Raw genomic sequence first — 21,118 nt, forward strand, 5'->3', positions numbered from 1 at the left:
ACAAGTGACAATTTATTTACAAATTCTGTATTGACAATTGACAGATGTCATTGTCATTTAATAGTCCATGTTCTATGCTCCATGAGTCCATGAGTGCTGAGTGATGAGTATTAATTTACAATGCAATAGTACGAAGTCATCTAGATTATGGAACATTTATCTTAGACCCCTTTAACAAGAGTGTCTCAGAAAAGTTAAATAGAATTCAATACAAATGTCTAAGAATTATTGTTGGTGCAATGAAATCTACACCAACAAATGCCTTACAAGTAGAGTGCGTTGACCCTCCTTTACATCTCAGAAGGAAATATCTGTGCGATCGTTATGTCATTAAAACTCTCCAAATTTCTTCCCATCCCTTATGGTCTCGACTAAACGAGCTTTCCCTTCTTTGCTCCAATAGTATGAGAACCCTCCCATCTTGCCTATTAGACAGCTTTCTTAAATTCACCAGATTACCCCATCCTCTAGCATCATATCCCTCTAACCCTATTTTTAATACTTCCTATCAAGCTTTAGTATATCCCCCTCCCGTCATCACAGATCTTGGTCTAGTTAAAGGTGCATCCGATACAAAAACAAAGTTTCAAGAAAAGACTTATCAAAATTGGTCAGACTATCTTCACATCTATACAGATGCATCAAAGCTCTCCCCAGATAGTTGTGTTGGTGCTGCCTGCTGGATTCCTAAATATAAAATTGTCCTACAATTCAAATGTCCTCCTCATTCGTCAGTATTCACAGGAGAAGCTGTGGCACTGTTGGAGGCAATTTTATTTACACTTTCTCATAATATTCCTAAATCTGTAATTTTTAGTGACTCACTAAGTTGCCTGTTAGCGATTAAAGCTAACCCGTTTCGTAGTAAATTAAGAATTTCTATCGTTTTAAAGATAAGGGAGGCTTTACTCTCATGCTATCATAAAGGCTTAGAAGTTTTACTGGTATGGATCCCTGGCCATTCTGGTATTCCAGGTAATGAGACTGCAGACTCTTGTGCCAAGTCAGCGGTTCAACTTGGCTCATTAGAACATTTTTGTAACTCAAGTCAAGACCTGCGATCGTTGGCGAAAACTCATCTGGACAAATCCTGGACTTCATCATGGGTTGAGTCAACATCGGTTAAGGGAAAACACTACTCTGTCATTCAGCCTAATATTCCAAGGCGCCCTTGGTTTTTTCTTCATGCCGACCGCTGGGTAACATCAACAATTTGTCGCTTGCGCCTTGGTCACTCATGTACTCCAGTGCATTTAGCAAAAATTAGGGTGCGTGATCACTCACTGTGCGAATGTGGCCTCGACGAAGGTTCAGCATCCCATATCCTTTTCAACTGTCCCAAACTCCTTTACCCTATTTATGATGTCCTTCCCCCTGAAATCCCCCGTCCTGTAAATATTAATTTGCTTATTGATGCTTGTATTTAGTCCCCATTGTACATTCTTGTGTAGATATATCAAACGTAATAGAATTAAATTGTAAATAAATTAGGTGATTGTTCTATTATTTAATTGTTTATAGTGTAGATGTAAATAAATTATTAATAATATTCTTGTTTATGTATATAGTATATTTAGTGCTTGTGTTGTTTTAGGTTCATAGTTTGATATATAATACCTACTATTTTGGCAGTCTTCAAAATTCTACTGAGGTTGCTACCTCTAATTCACCGACCAATCTCCGTCGTGTCTTCTCCATCTTACGTGACATTGGCGAAATCATCTGTGCTATTCGGCACTAGTGAAAGCCATTAATTCTAAATTCATTCATTCATTCCATGAGTGCCTACCATGGAGCATTCTATGCTCAATGGTGCCAACCATGGCGCATTTCTCTATGCTCCATGGTGCCTTCTCTGAACGTCTGAATACGAAATCACCAAACTATTTTAATATTTATCCCGTATTCCTTGCGTATATTCTTCTTGATAAAAATTCGTGTCCAACTCTGACTGCCCTAGTTTTTATGTTCTTTTTATTCTCTTCATTATTTTATTTTTATTTTAACTTGTCGAATGTAGAATTTTGTACGTATAGTTCGCGTCATGTAAAAAGAACGCTGAAAGAAACTGGAGGGGGTGCATTTGCGCATGGGTATACTCGCGCACAAGTACTACTGTTTTATTTTTTAATTAGGCTTTCACTCGTGGCTTCGTATAATGGTTATTGGTAGGTACATTAAAAAATACTAGAAATACAAGTGCGAATAATTCGGACTAAATAAGTATAATAATTATCACTTTACAAAATCACAATTTTTTTTAAACAAAAGCAATAACAAATTTTTTAGTTATTGAAATGTCGTATTCAAAAATAATAATTATCTGTACTCTCGATATTCGTATCTTAATAGTTTTTATGTGTTTAAAATGATAAATTGATAATTGTTTTTTAGTGAAATAAATAGTAAATGGAGAATTTTTTAATTTAAAACTTTTGTGCGCGATAATAATTTGAGTCGACGTCGAACTGTCAACCGCTGTCAACCAATAGCACACCGGCAAGCATGCGACAGTGATAAACACTCCCGTCCCCCTACCCCGTACCACCAAATAGACCGATAAATCGCTTCTGCGCAGCTTCAAGGCCAGCGTTCTTTTTACATGACGCGAACTATAATAGTGTAATTTTTATTTATTTGTGTAGGGCATAGAGCAACACGGAGGGGAGTAGCCATTGCGTTTGTTACCAATATAAAACTGTCTGTCATTTTTGCGGGGGGAAATTACACACATGCACACTTTATCTAATTCCCACACAAAAATTATCGTCTGTCACTACGAAACTCACACATACTAAATTAAAGTCACACTTACATTTTTCACACACACATAGATACATTCTGTGTCATAACAGTATAATGACACGCCGCAACTACACTGACAAGTTGCTTACAGCAGTGGTTGTAACAACTGTCGATATGCATTATCGATAAATTTAAGTACTCGGTTAGAGAAATAAAGTTTTTAAAGTGATACAAAGGTAAGATGTCATTATAAAAATAGACTTAATTTATTATATACTACAAATCAAACATCTTCATCTAAAATAAACGATTATAAAGAGTAAAGATTGGTATTGATATGATCTGAACAAATTACACTATTTTTTGTGGGCGTCCAGGTTAGTCTGTTATTACAAAAAAAAAACCATGTATCGCTTAAATTTGGATTTTTAGAAAACCTGCCAAATTTTTATATAAAACATTACGGTCGAAGTTCACATTAAGTAATTCTAGTAAAATGTGTTAATACTCATAATACGTGTATTATATTTAATTTAATGCAATTTTATTATATGTCTATGTTTATTAAAAAAAAGCTAGCAATATAATATTTTAAATAAATCAAAATCTCAAAAATGTCAGTCTCCTCTTTTGCCTTTGCCGTTTGTATCGATAACCATCTACAAATAAACCGGTAACAACACTATCGCTCGGCGACAGTGACTTCTCGGAAATAGACTCCGATCAGTCGCTCGACCGATCCGCATATTGTATGAGGGCGAGCGGCCTGTGTTGGTAAACAAATCGAGTCAACACGACCGATAATATTTGTAATTTTTAAGTTTAAAAAAGGTTTAAAAGAAGTATACAAGTAATAATGTGCTTAAAAAATACTTACGTATGAAAGGTAACGCCATGTTTTAGTCAATTTGACAATGGCAGATCTCTTTTTGCAGCAAAAAACAGAACAATTTGGCATTTTTTGAAGGACGTTGATTCAATCGCGCAACTAGATTTAGTCTAGTGATCAGTGCGGGTGCAACTAGTTTTATTGTACGCATATGGCCATTTGGCCTTATACCTTACCAGAGGGGAACGCCTATACATGGCTACTCCCCTCTTTGTTGCTCTTTGGGTAGGTACAATTTCGATACGTTAATAACGAAATTTATCATTTATATATCAAATTAAAGCTTATTTTGTCTATAATTAAATCTGGTCGCAAATAAGTTTCAATTAAAACAAGAATCATCGAAATTATTTATAAACAAGAAATTGCACGAATTTGCAGTGGGATCTTGTACCATACGATACGTACACTATCACGAAAAAAACCGACACCCTAAAGTTCTATCTGACTTGACTGATTAATAAATAAATAGTCAAATGATTAAAAATTGTATTGTATTTTTTATTCACGTTGTTGTATTCACGAAGTCACAGCAATATTTGTTGTGGTTTCTTAGGTTAAGCTTATCTGCAAAGAGTATATAACTTATCTGTGGAGGTCCTTTATATACTCTTCGCGTTTGGCCACGAACTAGTGCCCAAATCGTCGGGTTGTACCTTTGTTACGGTGGTAATAAATAATTTTCTAAAATGTAATGTGTGTGTTAAGGTTTGATGATGATGTTGATATGAGACCTTAAACATTTTGGAAATTTTAGCGTTGGAAAATTATTATTACCACAGTAACAAAGGTAGAGCAAGTTTGTCGTAACAAAATCGTAGCCTTATGTGAAAACAAACCTTAGGCAAGTTTGTTATATCAAGTTTGTGCATTCTTTGGAATAAACAAACTTCATGCAAGTTTGTTACAGTGAAACTAGAAAGTTTAGACTCATAATTAATGCTCTGTAGGTACATCTATCATTTTTTACAAAATGTAAATATTATTTTCCATAATTAAAATGTATACAATAAAATTGTAAAATTGACACTGTTGAATTTTATTTTGAACTAGTGTAAATAAAATTACATTAAATATTTTTATTCACACAAGTTTATTAATATTTTTTTCAACTTATTGGAACAAACATCTAAAGGAGTTTTTTCTTCTTTGTTTTTGATGTTTACACTTGCTCCAGCCTTCACCAACAGAGAAGCAACTGCTTCTCTATCTTCTTCACATGCTAGGTGTCTGCAATGTATAAGAAATACAAAAACAGATGTATACAATAGAATAGAATTTCCATCTTAATATATATAAATTACTCATCATGTTGTTTGTGATGGACTACTAAACTACTAAACTGGTCTTAATCAAATTTGCAAACCGAGCGCAATTTGATAAAACTTGAAAGATAGGTTATATTTTATTTTGATAAAAATAATTATTAGATTCACAAAAAAAATGCGGTACGAAGTTCGCCAGGCCAGCTAGTAGAAACAATATACCTAAATCTACATAATATAAATACCAAACGAGACCTGCATGTCTTGGCAGATATTCAGCACTGAGTTATGGGCAATTATTAAAGCACATATAAAATAGTATACTTACAATGCTGTGCATCCAGTAGAGTCACACAGATCTACATTTATGTCTGGTGACTTTAAGAGTAGTTCAACTATCTCAGTTCTTCCTTGAGACGACGCTCTATGAAGTGGTGTAGCACTTAATACATCACTTTCATTTACATTTGCACCAGAATCTATTAAATATTTTGTTACCTACAAAGTTAATTGAATTAAAATAAATGATATCTATAATATAAAAATGAGTCGCTGAATGTGTTGCTAAGCGCAAAACTCGAGAACGGTTGGAACGATTTCGCTAATTCTTTTTTTAAAATATTCCTTGAAGTACGAGGATGGTTCTTACGGAGAGAAAAATTCTAAAAAAAAAAATTTTAAATTTCCTGAAAAAGTCTAAAAACAACACTTTTCCATACTCCCATACAAAAGATTTGTGATAATACTTAAGTCAATTTGAACTTTAATACCATAAGATAAAGTTTGTGTTAGGCGATACGAAGTTCGCCGGGTCAGCTAGTATAATATTAATTTAAATATTATAAAATTTGAATCTGTGACATGTGTACTCAATAGTAAGTTAAAAATAATATTTTTTTTTTTTATTATTTACACTTACTTCTTTGTGCCCCTTTGAACAAGCATAATGTAAAGAGGTCTGTCCACGATTTGTTTTATGATTTACATTAACTCCTTTACCAAGCAATAGTCTTACTACTTCTAACCGTCCCGCTGAGGATGCCAAAATTAATGGTGTGCAGTTAGTGTCATCAACTGAATCCACAGGGCTGCCTTCGTCAATTAAATAATCAACCAGATTTTCATTGCCACCTAAAGCTGCCCAATGTATAAGTAGACGGTTATTCTGGAAATTACAAACGGTACACCTATGTATTATTAGTTTTCGATTAATATATTTTATGACAAATTGAATTAAACTTACAGAGTCAGGTGTCGTTACTAAAGATTTATCATCATCTATTTTAACTTTAACTTGATTAAAATCACCTTTATATGCTTTTTCGTACACTGTTCCGATGGACATTTTGAGTTTAATAATAAGGTAATAGTGTAGCAAAAAAACTTATTTTAGTAGTTCGTTTCTTTGTTACTTAGATAGTAAAGAAACCAATCGAAAGTGAGGTTTATTTTTTCTATTTTAAGTTTCCGATTTACTAATTTTCTTCGCGGAGTTCATACAATGCAAATCAAAATAGTTGAAAATAGAAATAACATAAAATTACTTGCAAAATATCAAATTGTCAACGTCGGTAAAGAGTATAACCATAGATAATACACTTAAACTATAATAGAGCAGGGGTGTGAAACACGCCTACCTACATTATCGTAATTCAAAAATAGTCATACAAACTAACACCATCTTTTGGACGAGGAGGGTGAGTTCGGGGTGATATATTATTGTATCAAAAATAGATGGCAGTAGCAGCAGTAGAGTAAGCAAGAGATAAAGTGTATAGGTAGGTAATCTATGGGTTTGAGTCACGCAGTGCGTTCCACTAAGCGACCGCAACGACTGCATTGCCATTTTTATCTTTATACCTACCTAAAGGCTAGTTTACACTTTGATTTGTATGAGTGCAAGTGTTTAGTGCAGGTGCTTAATGATTAGTACAAAACACGTGTGAACTGTAACTGGTTAGTACGAGTGGTTAGTAATCAGCGCAGTCAAGTGAATAGAAACGTGTTCTATTTTTTGTAAGTAGCCCCCATCCCACGCGCTCTTTCTTCCCTTTTGCTCGCTGCTTGTCCTGCTAAACACGCTTGAACATACTTGTTTCGTGATTAGTGTTTAGCGTTGTTACGCAAACGATACTTGTTTTGTTTTTTAGCGTTATTGTAACATTATTTGAAATAAATACTATTTAGAAAGGAAAAATCGAAGTGCGATGCGATGCGACATATTCATTCACAATTCCATTTTTCTATAGCATTTTTTTACCATGTCGTTATATTGCGAGCACAAAGTTGACACCTCACAGCGCCCAAATATGCGTTTCGCTTATAAAATGATATAACAGCTAAGCGGCCACACTTGTTGTTTACAAAACAAACATTTTTTTGGTGCGAATTGGTGGTTGATACACGTGTTATAGAGATTATTGTCATTCAATTTATTTTTATTAGGATTTATTTTAATTTTTTTAGTCAAAATAGTAGGTTATTAGTTGTACTAGTTTTTAGTAACGTTTCTAAGCCCCGGTAAGTGCTTTTTTAATATTTTAACTAGAATAATCAAATTAATTTTTCTAACTAAAAGTTTTTTTTTCTTTAAATTATAATGGACCTAGACAGACCTCCGGAACCACCGGACCCCGGTGATCCTCAGAGTTCTCGAGAACATCTGGCAGCTGATGATTTGTCCGCTAATCCCTCTCCAAAAATAACTATTAACGACCCTACAGCCGCTATTCCCTCTATGCAGACCGTTTATGTTCATCCTTGTTTTTCCGAAGCTCCTAAGAGCTACTCAGAGGACACAAAGATCCTTTCATAGTCCATGTCTCACAAGAAGTCTCAGACCCAGCCGCAGGAACTACGATCCGAGCCATTAAATTTGGTCAGTTCTTACATACTAATAAAATTAAATCCGTTGTTAATGATGGCGTTAAGAACGTTGGACTAAATAAAATTTCTGTACAATTTACTTAATTGCAAGCAGCAAACTCTTTTTTATCGAATCCGGCTCAAGACTTGTGTCAATATAAAACTACTGTACCGACGTACAACATTACTAGAATCGGCTTGGTTAAAGGCGTGCCAGTAGACTGATCTATGCAGGAACTAGTTGAGTCCTTAGAGCTTCCCTCCGGTTGTGGACAGGTTATAAAAGCCAGACGTCTAAATAGAGAAACAATAAGCGAAGGTACTGTTACTTGGGTACCCACTCAATCTTTTGTCCTGACTTTCAGGGGGGAAGTTCTCCCTGAAAAAATATATTCCTAACATACGCCCTTTCCCGTAGAAATTTATAAGTTCTTGACAATCCAATGCTTCGGCCACTGTCGTTATGATCACATAAAAACTCAGTGCAGGTCAAAGCCTAGGTGCTATAAATGTGCGCAGCCCCATACTGGTGAGTCATGTGAGGTTTCTGAAGACAATGCGACATGTTTACACTGTTCAGGCAAACATTTTGCTATCAATAAGTCCTGTCCATAGTTTTCTCGTCAGCAATCTATCAATGTTATCATGGCACAGGAGAGCATTTCATACTTGGAAGCATCCTTCTGTATCCGCCCTGCCATTAAATCCTATGCAGAAGTAGCCAAAAAAATGTTTTCTCCAACCATAATTATACTCGCCCTCTATCCCCTAAAGGCCCAGTCTTACGCGCCCTATTATACCTACCTCCTCACCTTACCATTCATATAGAAAAACAGATTCCTGAACTCTTCATCCCCGACCTGCTTTGGGAAAAGAGTTCAACAAACAGGCACACGATTCTATTTTTCTAATTGCCTCACTTCCCAACCCAACGACTGCGCCCTTATCTCAAATAATGATCTCTCCTCTCCTACTGTTAATCTCAAGCTTTTACAAAGTCTCACCCAAATTTACATATCCATTGCCACTAAGTATACTGACTCGACATTACCGACCAACGTTGCCACTCAAATATCCTATATTTTAGATTCCCTTACCAATGGCTCAAATCAGCTTCCTTCAATGGAATAGCCAAAGCCTACGTTCTAAACTACATGAACTCCTTTTATTAATTAATCTTCATAAACCCATCATTATTGCCATCGCTGAAAGATGGTTGGTTTCAGGTTCCCAGTTCTGGGTTTAACCTGGTTGAGGGATGACAGGAATGATAGGTATGCGGGTGGTGTCATTCTTGTCTGGTACTCCTCCTACTTCTTCCAAATCCCTCTTCCCTCCCTCAGTCCTAATTTAAATGCCGTTGCCATTATAGCCTTCAACATTTCTTTCCTATCTCTGTATATCCCTCATTCTCGCTCTTCTCTTGGTCCAGAATTACGATCCATATCCTCTTCTCCCCCTAGTCCTATCATTATCATAGGAGATTTCAACACTCACCAAACTTTGTGGGGTTGCCATTCTCGTGATGGGTTTACCCAAGTGTTGGTTGACATTGTTGAAGATGTAAACCCTTGCATACTCAATAATGGATCGCCGACGCGTAGGGTTTGCCCTTATCAGAATCCCGTGTCTGCTGTTGATTTGTCCCTATCCTCTATTTCTCTTTCTGCCCGAATTTCCTGGAAGACTCTGTCATCTACCTACGGCAGTGATCATTATCCTATCTTTCTTTGTCTCACTCAGAGTTCCCTGCCACTTTCCACTACAGTCCCTTCCCTTAAAAAGTATAAACTTCACAATCCAGACTGGGATTCTTATACTGCATCCGTTGATAGCATGTTAGATTGTCTTCCGGGTTTTGTAGATGATGAAAACGCGTTTCGTAGTAAATTAAGAATGTCTATCGTTTTTAAGATAAGGGAGGCTTTACTATCATGCTATCATAAAGGCTTAGAAGTTATACTGGTATAGATCCATGGTCATTCTGGTATTCCAGGTAATGAGACTGCAGACTCTTATTTATTTATTTATATTTTGTTGTACACCACAACTACATTTTAAACAATAAACACATTTAAAAAACATTTACAGACTGTGAAGTACAATGTCCCTCTTGATGTACTAATAATGAAGTACAATGTAACTCTTGTGCCAAGTCAGTGGTTCAACTTGTCTCATCGGAATATTTTTTTAACTCAAGTCAAGATCTGCGAGCACTTGCGAAAACTCAGCTCGACAAATCCTGGGCTTCGTCATGGGTTGAGTCAACATCGGTTAAGGGCAAACACTATTCTAACATTCAGCCTAATATTCCAAGGAGCCCTTGGTTTTTCCTTCATAGACATGCTGACCGCTGGGTATGTCGCTTGCGCCTTAGTCACTCATGTACTCCAGTGCATTTAGCAAAAATTACGGTGCGTGATCACTCACTGTTCGAATGTGACCTCGACGAAGGTTCAGCATCCCATATCCTGTTCAACTGTCCCAAACTCCTTTACCCTATCCATGACGTCCTTCCCCCTGAAATCCCCCGGCCTGTAAATATTGTTTGCTTATTAATGGTTGTATTTAGTCCTCTTTGTACATTCTTGTGTAAATATATTAAACGAAATAGCATTAAATTGTAAATAAATTAGGTGATTGTTCTAGCATAGTGTAGTTGTAAATAATCTATTAACATTTCTTGTTTTTTATATAGTATATTTAGTGCTTGTGTCGTTTTAGGTTCATAGATAGATCTGTACCTACTATTTTGGTAATCTTTAAAATTCTATCGAAGTTGTTACCTTTAATTCACCGAACAATCTCCTTCGCGTCTTCTCCATCTTACGGCGAAATCATCTGTGCTATTCGGCACTAGTGAAAGCCATTAACTCTAAATTCATTTATTCATTCATTTATAAAATTCGTCTACATCAACGACCGCGCCTTTTTTCAATGGCGTTGTAGGCCTTAAGTAGAAAGCACTCTTGAAGTCATAGATAAAAAATTGTCAACCTAAAATGTCAGAATTTAAAATTAAAACAATTTCAACTAAAGAGACCACTATTAGTGAGAAGACCACCTTTTCAGTTTTTGACTGTACGTCAAAGGAGTCACAAGTCACAATGAACCGCAAGATCTAGGAAAAAAGCGCGGGAACTTTGAAGTGAAAAGGCGGTCTTTTTTTTTCAAAAATATTTTATTAATTTTATAATTCATTCACTGGAGTTTTTTATAAATAAATACTTATAAATTAATCAAGAGATGGGGAGAAGTAAGAAAAGGAAAAAGAAGGAGGAAGGTAACGCTGAGGACGACTCGTTGAGCTCCGACTCCGAGTCCATAAAATCTGTTGAGCTAACAGACGCCGAAAGGTATGCCCCGTTTCGGGTAGCCGATTACGTGCGGCACTACCCTGAGAACGGGGGTAATTTTGACTATATTGTATTCCTGGAGAGTACAGAGGCTGACAAGCCAATCGGAACAAGAGACATGATGACACTCGCTAATAGCATAAAAAAATATAATAAAGGCGTGAAACAACTAAAACGCATTAATAAAAGTAAAGTTGGAGTTATCTTTGATAGACCTGCTTTTGCTAACGCGGTCTTAGGCAACAAAAAATATCTTGATGGGTACAAACTTAAAGCTTCCCTTCCGGCTGCCGCTACAGAGGTCACTGGGGTAATTTCTCATGTGCCTATAGAATTATCCAATAAAGAAATATATTCAGCTCTAACTAGCACGAAAAATATTATATCTATACGTAGATTTATGCGACGTGTAAGAGAAAATGGAGAAATAAAATTAATCCCCACAAAAACAATTTCTATAACCTTTTCCTGTCCCAATTTACCAGATAGTGTGGACCTCAACAGCTGGCGGTTCGAAGTACGGCAGTACATCCCGCCAGTAAAGCAGTGTCTAAAGTGTTTAAGATATGGTCATATTGCAAAATTCTGTAAAAATTCACAAAGATGCAGCATTTGTGGCGAAGGTCACAATTTTAAAGATTGTCAGACTCCTTATACTGCAGCCAGTTGCTGTCACTGCTCTGGCAATCACATTGCCATATCCCCTGCATGCCCTGTTAAAAAAGAAAAAATCCAGCTTAACAGAGATAAATTTCAGAAAAAAAGCTTTGTTGATGTTTTAAACAGCTCTCACTTTCCATCATTAAACAAAACTGATCAGTTCTTATCTCTTTTAAATTCCGAAATAATACTCAAATCTATTACAGAAGCTTTAGTAAAACTTATAACACTAAACAAAAATAATGAAATACCTATCTCTTCCCAAAATATTAAAAATGTCCTGCAAGATACATTAAAAAAGGTTACTAATAAATAATTTGTACTTTATGGATACTTTAAATATTGTGCAATGGAATGCTCAGAGTATTCTACACAATCAACATATTTTTAATTATTTCCTTTTGGACAAAAATATTCACATTGCGTTAATTTGTGAGACTTGGTTAAAGCCTTGTCAAAAATTTAAGATACGTCATTACAATGTAATTCGTCTTGATTCAGGAAACACCCACAATGGCGTAGCCATATTAATACATAGCTCTATTTCTTATTCTAAAATTGATACTTTTTATGATGACTCCATTCAAAATGTTGTTGTTCGTATAAAATACTCTAGCAACAAAGAACTTACTATCATAAGCTTTTACAGTCCAACTAATTGCAATCCTGCTTTTTCTAAATCTAAACTAGACAGGTTAATTAAAAGTTTACCAGAACCAATCTTCCTAGCAGGAGATTTTAATGGCCTAAACTCAGCCTGGGGCTGTTCTACTTCTAATTGTCGAGGCAAAGACATTTTAGAGTCTATCAATAACAATAATTTGGTTATACTTAATGACGGAAGTATGACCACTGTTGGTTCGCACATATGGAGACAGAATGCTCTTGACTTAACCATAGTATCACCTTCATTGGCTCTAGAGTGTGACTGGTCAGTACATGACGATCCCTTAGGCAGCTACCACTTTCCTGTAATCACAAAAATTTTACTTAATAACAATCATTACAATGCCACTCCTATTCCCAATAGTAGCTCACTACCCTGCTTCCCTAACCTGAACAACGTTGATTGGAACATTTATAATTTAAATGTCCAACTATTGCTCACTGAATTTTCTCTTGATACACAAGACCCCCTTCATAACTACACAAAATTTACAGATATTTTACACTCAGCACTGTGGAAATCATCTTCTATTTCTAAGCACTCTTTGGTTAATACAGCTTTATCTTCATGCTCTCCTACTAACTTAAATAAAAAAAAAAAACTTCTTCCTTGGTGGAATTTCAATTGCACCAAAGCCGTATTAAATAGCAAAAACGCTTATCTGACTTTTAAATCTGATCCCACTGAGGCTAATTACATTAATTTTAAAAGACTACAAGCCACCAAAAAATATATTATCAGAAATGAGAGAAGAAACAGTTGGATAAAACTTTGTGAACAATTTAACAGATCGACTCCTATATCAGTCATTTGGACGTATATGCGAAAATTTAACAAAAGCTATTCTCCACCTTCCCATAACAACTCTGACTATTCTTGGATCTTTGATTTTCTCAAAAAATATACTCCAGATACTGTAGAGCCAGCCTTTAATCTTAATTCTTTCTGCCATATTCTTCCTAATCAAAATTTTATTATAAAATCTTTTACCATTGTCGAATTAAATTCTGCTATTTCATCCAGAAAAGACTCTACACCTGGCCTTGACTACATTTCATATAAAATGCTTAAACACCTGTCTTCTCAATCTAAACTAATTTTATTAAATATCCTGAATCTTCTTTGGGAGCATAATCTTATTCCTATGGATTGGAAGGTTGATTGTTTAGTACCTATCTTAAAACCCAACAAGGACAAGTTTAACTTTGATTCATATAGACCTATAGCATTGACTTCTTGCATGGGAAAAATATTTGAACAACTTTTAAAACAAAGATTGGAACATTTCATAGAGTCTAATCATATTTTACCTTCTAATCAGTTTGGTTTTAGAAGAGGCAGGTCTTCAAGGGAGAGCATTGCTCACTTACATCTTGATATTTATAATGCTATACAATCAAAGCAAGCTCTCGCTGGAGTTTTCTTCGATGTAGTTGGAGCCTTTAATAATGTTAACCATCATATTCTATCCACGGAATTAGCTGCGATTGGTTTACCTGTAAAAGTTATACAATGGATTTTTAATTTTTTGCACAGTAGGAAGGTATTTGTTAAGTATAATAATAGACTTATTGGTCCAAGGCTTTCTCATAAAGGTACATGTCAAGGTAGCATTTTGAGTCCATTGATTTTCACACTTTATATACATAGATTAAACTTAATTCTAGGCTCTCATATATACAATTTACAGTTTGCTGATGATTTGGTAGTCTATTGTTCTAGTAATAATATAACTACCCTAAATCTTAAGTTAAACGAAGCTTTAGTTAAATTAAATTCTTATTTTAATTATCTTGCATTGGACATTAGCTTTGAAAAGTCTAAAGTCATAGTTTTTAATAAAGTAGGGTCTGAAAGAATTAAAATAAAATATAATAATATATCTCTTCTTATCACAAATGAAGTTAAATTTTTAGGTGTTATATTCATGAATAATTTATCATGGAACAAATATGTAGACCACATAGTTGATAGAGCTCTTAAGGCTCTTAATATTTTAAAGTCTCTTGCAAAAACATATTGGGGTTCTGATCCAAAAATCCTTCTTACCCTATATAAATCTCTTGTACGCAGTCATTTTGAATATGGATTTCTATGTTTTTCTGCTAATGACAAGTTGGTTAACAAATTAAATATTATTCAAAATCACAGCCTGAGACTTATCACTGGCGCCATGAAAACAACCCCAATTAATTCGTTACAGGTCGAGTGCAACATTTCCCCTTTACACCTTAGATTTAAATATTTGAAATACTGTTTTTTGCTAAAACTGTTTTCCATTAGTAATCATCCTCTAATTAAAAAGCTTAATTACTTACATAGTAAATATCCTGTAAATGCTCCATTAACTTCTAATAACCCATTTATTCTCTTCGAATATTCATTCATGTTAAATCTAAATAACCAACACAAAATACACAGTTCTAGCAATTGGATGTGTTACGAAAAGGAGTTTGACTGTCTTATTAATCAAATCGATATTATTATTGACCATAAGCTAAAAGAGCGCCAGGAAGTTTACAACCTCATAGCACAATACTCTGATAAGTTCAAACTGTGAGAATTTATGTGATTTATCTACTGGATCTGCATATTTAGGTTGTTAGGCCCCCACGCAACTCACTTAATTAAAACATTTTTATTTTCTTTGTTACATTATATATTTAAAACAACACTTGAAAACTTAAGCACCGACATCTTGCATTGTTAGTACAGAGTAGAAAAATCAGTGTAATAGCACAGACTACAAAAACTAGTTACACAGCTTAAAAACTAAATATTAATATTCTAACATTCTCCCTCGATTTTTAGTAATTTTATGTAGTGAAATTAGTGAAAATCGCAACAAGCTTATTTTTAAACTATTGAATAATTACAACACTAAAATGGATTGTCCTGTTACAAGCTATACAAACAATATCTTAAGTTAACAACAAAACTTCTTAACAATAAAATATGATACATTCTGTATGATATATTCAGTTCTTAACAACAAAATTTTAATCAGTAATTCTGAATAAGTAAATTAACAATGATTATTATTAGAACACCTATATCTCAATTTAACCCAAAATCTTTAACTTAACACAATTATCTTAATTTTAAATTTTAATGAAGTTTACAATAATATTACTTTTAGTTAAGATATTTATTACTTTACATTTCAACTTAATTTGACAATACAAATACAATACAATTTAGTTTATGCTTAGTGCTGAACGCAAACATATGAAATGTTCCTTGGTTAAACTTTTAGTAAATAAATCTGCATAATTATTTTTTGATGATACATATTTTATCTCAAATTCTCCCTTATTATGAAGGTCTTTTATAAAATGTAATTTAATGTCAATATGTTTTGCACGTTTACTGTTTTCATAAGATTTAGATAGTTCTATAGCACCTATATTGTCCATATATAAAATACTTTTCACATCACTGTTTTGTACACTATTAAAGTTCATAAACAGTCCTTTCACATTGATTAAGTCACAAACACTCACTGTAGCAGCTATGTATTCAGCTTCAGCTGTCGATAGCGCAACACAATTTTGTTTTCTTGATAGCCATGATATAATGTTTCCATTGTACATTGTTACTGATCCACTTACACTCTTCCTGTCGTCTTTATTTCCAGCCCAGTCTGCGTCTGAATATGTTTCAATACATCTATTATCATTTTTATAATATATTAGTCCGTGTGTTCTAGTACCTTTTAAATATCGTAGTATTCTTTTTCCTTGTTTCCATAAGTCTTTAGTGGGTTTTTCTAAATATTGTGATAGAAAAGATGTTGCATAAGATATATCAGGTCGGGAAACTGTAGATATGAACATAAGTCCTCCAATCAATTGCCTAAACGGTATGTCCTGTATTATTTCATCATCTTTATTTACTTGATAACCTTTTGTCATAGGTGTTTCTGTAGCATTGCAATGTTCCATTCCAAATTTTTTAAGCATTTTATCTATCTGTCTAGTCTGTGTGATTTTTAGTGTGTCGATTGTCCTTGTTATTTCCATTCCTAAGAATAATTCAACTTCACCCATATCTTTTGCCTTAAACTCCTGTTTCAAATCTCTTATAGTTTCTAACAAATTATTTTTATCACCAGTAATTAATATGTCATCTACATAGAGTACTAGCCAAATGTTTTTCATTGTATTTTTATATAAACAAAAATCATTTCTCGATCTTTCAAACCCTTTTTCCTCTAGATAATTATTTAATCTCTTGTTCCAACATTTTCCACTTTCTCTCAGTCCATATAATCCTCTATTCAGCTTTAAAACATTTCCATCAGTAACTTCTACTCCTTCCGGTGGTCTCAAGTATATTTCTGATTCTAATATTCCATTTAAGTATGCTGTTGGTACATCTAATTGTCTTATTGGCCAAGAATTTTGTACTGCTTGTGCTAGGGTAAATCTCACGGTTGATGTTCTTGCTACTGGTGTATAGTTATTGTTTCCAAATTCATCATTTTCTTTTATCTGAAATCCTTTTGCAACTAATCTTGCCTTTTTTATACCATTTTCTTTTGTTTTAAATATCCATTTAGCTTCTATTGCTTGTTTTCCGTTTGGTAATTTAGTTTCTGTCCACGTATTCATTCCTTTCAATGCATCTAATTCCATGTTAATTGATGTTGACCAACCCCTTTCTATAGCTTCATCATACGTAACAGGGTCATCTTCGCTGTAAAAACAATATGCCTGAAAATTAAGATGGTAATCTTTAAGATGGTTCGGAACTTTAATTTGTCTCCCACTTCTAGTAGTTGTCACTGGCTCTACTATATCTATTTCTTTTTGCTCTGGTATTATTTTTTGTGATTTTTCATACTGTACATCCGGATCTTCTTCATTTGTTACAATTTTATATTTTATTCTATTTTCTTCTTCTTTTGTATTCACTTCGGAAGTATATTTAATATCCGATTCATCAAAAGTGACGTCTCTTGACACTATGATTTTGTCAGTTTCTGGAATCCAAAGTTTCCATCCATTGTTCGCGTATCCAATCATTCTTGTTGCTACAGCTCTGTTTTCAAATTTATTTGCTCTAGGTAAAATTACTGCCCAAGCTTTGCAGCCAAATATTTTTATATCATCTAACTTCATATCTCGTTCAAAACGTATTGCAGGTATATCATTAAATATTGCTTTTGAAGGTGAACGGTTAATTAAGAATGTAGCTGTCAAAACTGCTTGCCCCCATAAGTGTTTAGGTAAGTTAGACTCACTCATCATTGTTCTTGCTTTATCTAATATTGTGCGATTCATCCTTTCAGATTTTCCATTCATTTGCGGGCTATATGGTAAACTATATTCAATTTGAATTCCTTTATTTCGACAAAAATCTCCTAAATAGTCTGATCTGTACTCTCCTCCATTATCACATCTTATTTTCTTTACTCTTATTCCTTTTTCAGTTTTTATCATTTTTATGTAATCAATTAAATTTTGTGCTGCTTCTGATTTATTTTTCAACAAATATGTAACTGTAAAATGCGAGTAGTCATCTATGATAGTTTGATAGTATCTTTCTCCTTCATTGGTAGTAGTTTTCATTGGACCTGCTATATCAGAGTGGATTAGATCACCTATAGCATGTGATTGAGGTTTTGTTACAGGATAAAATGGTTTTCTGGTACTTTTGTTAATTATGCATTCATTACATATTTTATTACTAAAAGGTAAGTCCATTATTTGTAAGCTTTTTCTATTTAAATGTCCAAGTCTTTTATGCCAAATGTCATTTTTATCTATAGCTTGATTACACAGAGCATTTTGTTTGATTAGCATCCTCATAGTAAATAATTTTCCTTCTTTATAAATATGATGTATATTATTATATGTATCATTAGTATATATTTTCATTTGATCTTGTTTAATTATTGTCATACCCTTTTCCATTAATTTAGAAACTGATATCAAATTATGTGAAATTTCTGGTACTATTATTCCATTGATAACTATAATTTTATTCATGTAAATTCCTTTTAATTTCCCTTTTTTGTTAGCAATTAAAAATTGACCATTAGCTATTTTAATCTTCATTGGCTCATCTAATAATTGTATGTCATACATGTACTTTTCATATTTTTCTTGTATAAAATGATGCGATGCCCCAGAGTCTATTATAAATAAGATGTCATTACTTTCTTTAAATTCCTTTTCCAAAGTTAATGCAACAAATGTACTTTTATTTTCCTCTTGTAAATTAGATTCTTCTATGGTGTTTGCTTGTCTAGAAAAATTATGGTGCCATCCTCTTCCTCTGTTCATATAATTATTATTGTAACCTCTAACTTGATTTATGTAGTTATTATTATATCTGTGACCACGATTCATATAATTATTATTATAACCTCTTCCTTGATAAATCTGACTATTGTAACCTCTTCCTCTATTATTGTTATTATACCCTCTATTAAAAAAATTATTGTTGAATACTCTTCCCCTATTAATTTTATTATTATTATGAGTGGTTCCTTGCTTCATATCATTGTTAGTAATATTATTATTTAAATCACACTGAAAAGATTTGTGTCCTCTACGTTTACATTTAAAGCAAATAATGGTTTTGTTTGTAATAAACATATTTTCAATTTTCTCCTTGATACTATTTTCTTTTAATTTATTTTCCAAATCGAGTAATCTACACTTTACAAATTCATAATTTAATTCCTTGTCGAGGGATTCCAGTGTATTTATTATGGTATCATATTCCTTAGGTAATGTTATAAACAGGTGCTCCACCTTATCTAATTCCTCTATCCTTGCACCTCCACCTTCTAATTCATTAATTATATTTTCAAAAGTAATTAAATGATCCTGAAGTTTATTTGAGAATTGATGTTTCAAAGTAATGAGTTTCTTTTTGAGTAATACTTTGTTAAATGTGCTTCTTCTTTCAAATACTCCACTTAATAGTTTTAACATTTCTAATGCACTGGTTGCTGGTTTTACTACTTCCAAAAATTTATCATTTAAGCAGTTTATAATTATCAATCTTCCCTTAGCATCATCCTTTTTATAAGTGTCCTTTTTTAAATTATCTTCTTTCTTTCCTTTTAATAAGTACTCGATACCTTTTTCTTCAAATAAAATATTTAATCTAAATTTCCAATTACTAAACTTACTCCCTTCACAAAGTTGCGGATAAACCTCTATACTCGACATTTTTAATATTAGTTTAATATAATACTTTCGGAATGAATTCAAACATTGAAAAATAACTTCTGTTTCTCAGGGCCGACGAGTGCTAGTTCATGGCGTCCATTTTGATAAATTTTAATTTCTTCTTTAAACGATACGAAAAAGATCAGAGCAATGAACAGAGGTCAGACCAGAGGTCCGTGGATGTGAGAATTTATGTGATTTATCTACTGGATCTGCATATTTAGGTTGTTAGGCCCCCACGCAACTCACTTAATTAAAACATTTTTATTTTCTTTGTTACATTATATATTTAAAACAACACTTGAAAACTTAAGCACCGACATCTTGCATTGTTAGTACAGAGTAGAAAAATCAGTGTAATAGCACAGACTACAAAAACTAGTTACACAGCTTAAAAACTAAATATTAATATTCTAACACAAACAAGTTTACACAGATGGATCAAAAAATGATATAAATGTTTCCATGGCCTATTATGTACCTCATCTGAAGTTTGGCCAAGGCGTCAGATTGAAAAAGGAGATATCAATATTTACAGCTGAAGCTCTAGCAATTACTGCTGCCCTAGAATTCATTAAAAAACAAACTAATCAATATTGGCTGATCATTACTGACAGTATGAGCGTTCTAAAGGCTTTAGATAATTATCAATTCAGTGCTAATACAAACTTCATCATTTTAGAAATAAGACATCTCCTTTATCAACTATCCAGAAGAAACTACAACATCAAATTATTGTGGACACCTTCACATATAGGAGTAAGGGGAAATGAACATGTGGACTTTCTGGCACGTTCAATTGTTGACAGTGACAGCGGCAGCCCTGTTGATGAGAATGTTGCCGTACCATACACTGATCTATTAGTTGCTATTAAATCAAAAATCCTATCTGATTGGCGTGATCTTTGGCGACAAACCTTGTTAAGAAAAGGATCTTGGTATGCTCAGATAAATCAAGATATTGGAAAAAGTCCTTGGTTTACTAAATCGCATCAACATAGAAGCAGAAAATATTATACAATACTATGCCGCTTGAGATTTGGACATTGCAGATTTAATGCACATTTGAATCGTATGCGTATCATCTCATCGCCCGTTTGCCCACATTGCACCAACAACTCTACACAGTCTTTAGATCACATATTTTTTGAATGCTCCGCTTTTAATCTGGAACGCCTCTTATTTATAGCCAACTTGTTATCAACTTCTGGACCAAAAAATGTCCCGCGCAATACACAAGATTTATTGACTAATTTGGATAACTATACTAGTATATTTGAATTTATTTGCAATACTATCAATGATATTTGAAACAGGATCAGGACCTTCATTCATCGGATGTGAAATTTTATTTTGATATTTCAGGCTTCGGCCTATTACAGACTTGGTTTCGACCTCGCCTATCACTTATAGACAAAGAAGAGTAGACGAAAATATGAAATTTCAGACTTGGTTTCGGCCTTACTCTACCAGTCATCGAATCA

At 33.6% G+C, this 21,118-nt stretch overlaps 1 protein-coding gene and 1 long non-coding RNA gene across 2 annotated transcripts; one reads left to right on the forward strand and one right to left on the reverse strand.

Moving 5' to 3' along the window:
- Positions 1–4,184: 4,184 nt before the first annotated feature.
- LOC123656928 lies at positions 4,185–4,661 on the forward strand. Its single transcript, XR_006743619.1, has 2 exons — positions 4,185–4,303; positions 4,417–4,661. It is a non-coding gene; the product is annotated as an uncharacterized LOC123656928 (long non-coding RNA).
- A 47-nt stretch (positions 4,662–4,708) lies between these two features.
- LOC123657372 (26S proteasome non-ATPase regulatory subunit 10-like) lies at positions 4,709–6,490 on the reverse strand. The gene is made up of 4 exons (XM_045592930.1): positions 6,143–6,490; positions 5,819–6,064; positions 5,228–5,397; positions 4,709–4,864 (listed from the first exon to the last, which is right to left on the reverse strand). Exons 1-4 carry the CDS (start codon positions 6,242–6,244, stop codon positions 4,714–4,716), a joined length of 669 nt encoding a protein of 222 aa, XP_045448886.1. The 5' UTR covers positions 6,245–6,490; the 3' UTR covers positions 4,709–4,713.
- Between the last annotated feature and the right edge of the window lie 14,628 nt (positions 6,491–21,118).

This window comes from Melitaea cinxia, chromosome 10 (assembly GCF_905220565.1).
Source record: "Melitaea cinxia chromosome 10, ilMelCinx1.1, whole genome shotgun sequence".
In the NCBI taxonomy this organism is placed as follows: Eukaryota; Metazoa; Arthropoda; class Insecta; order Lepidoptera; family Nymphalidae; genus Melitaea; species Melitaea cinxia.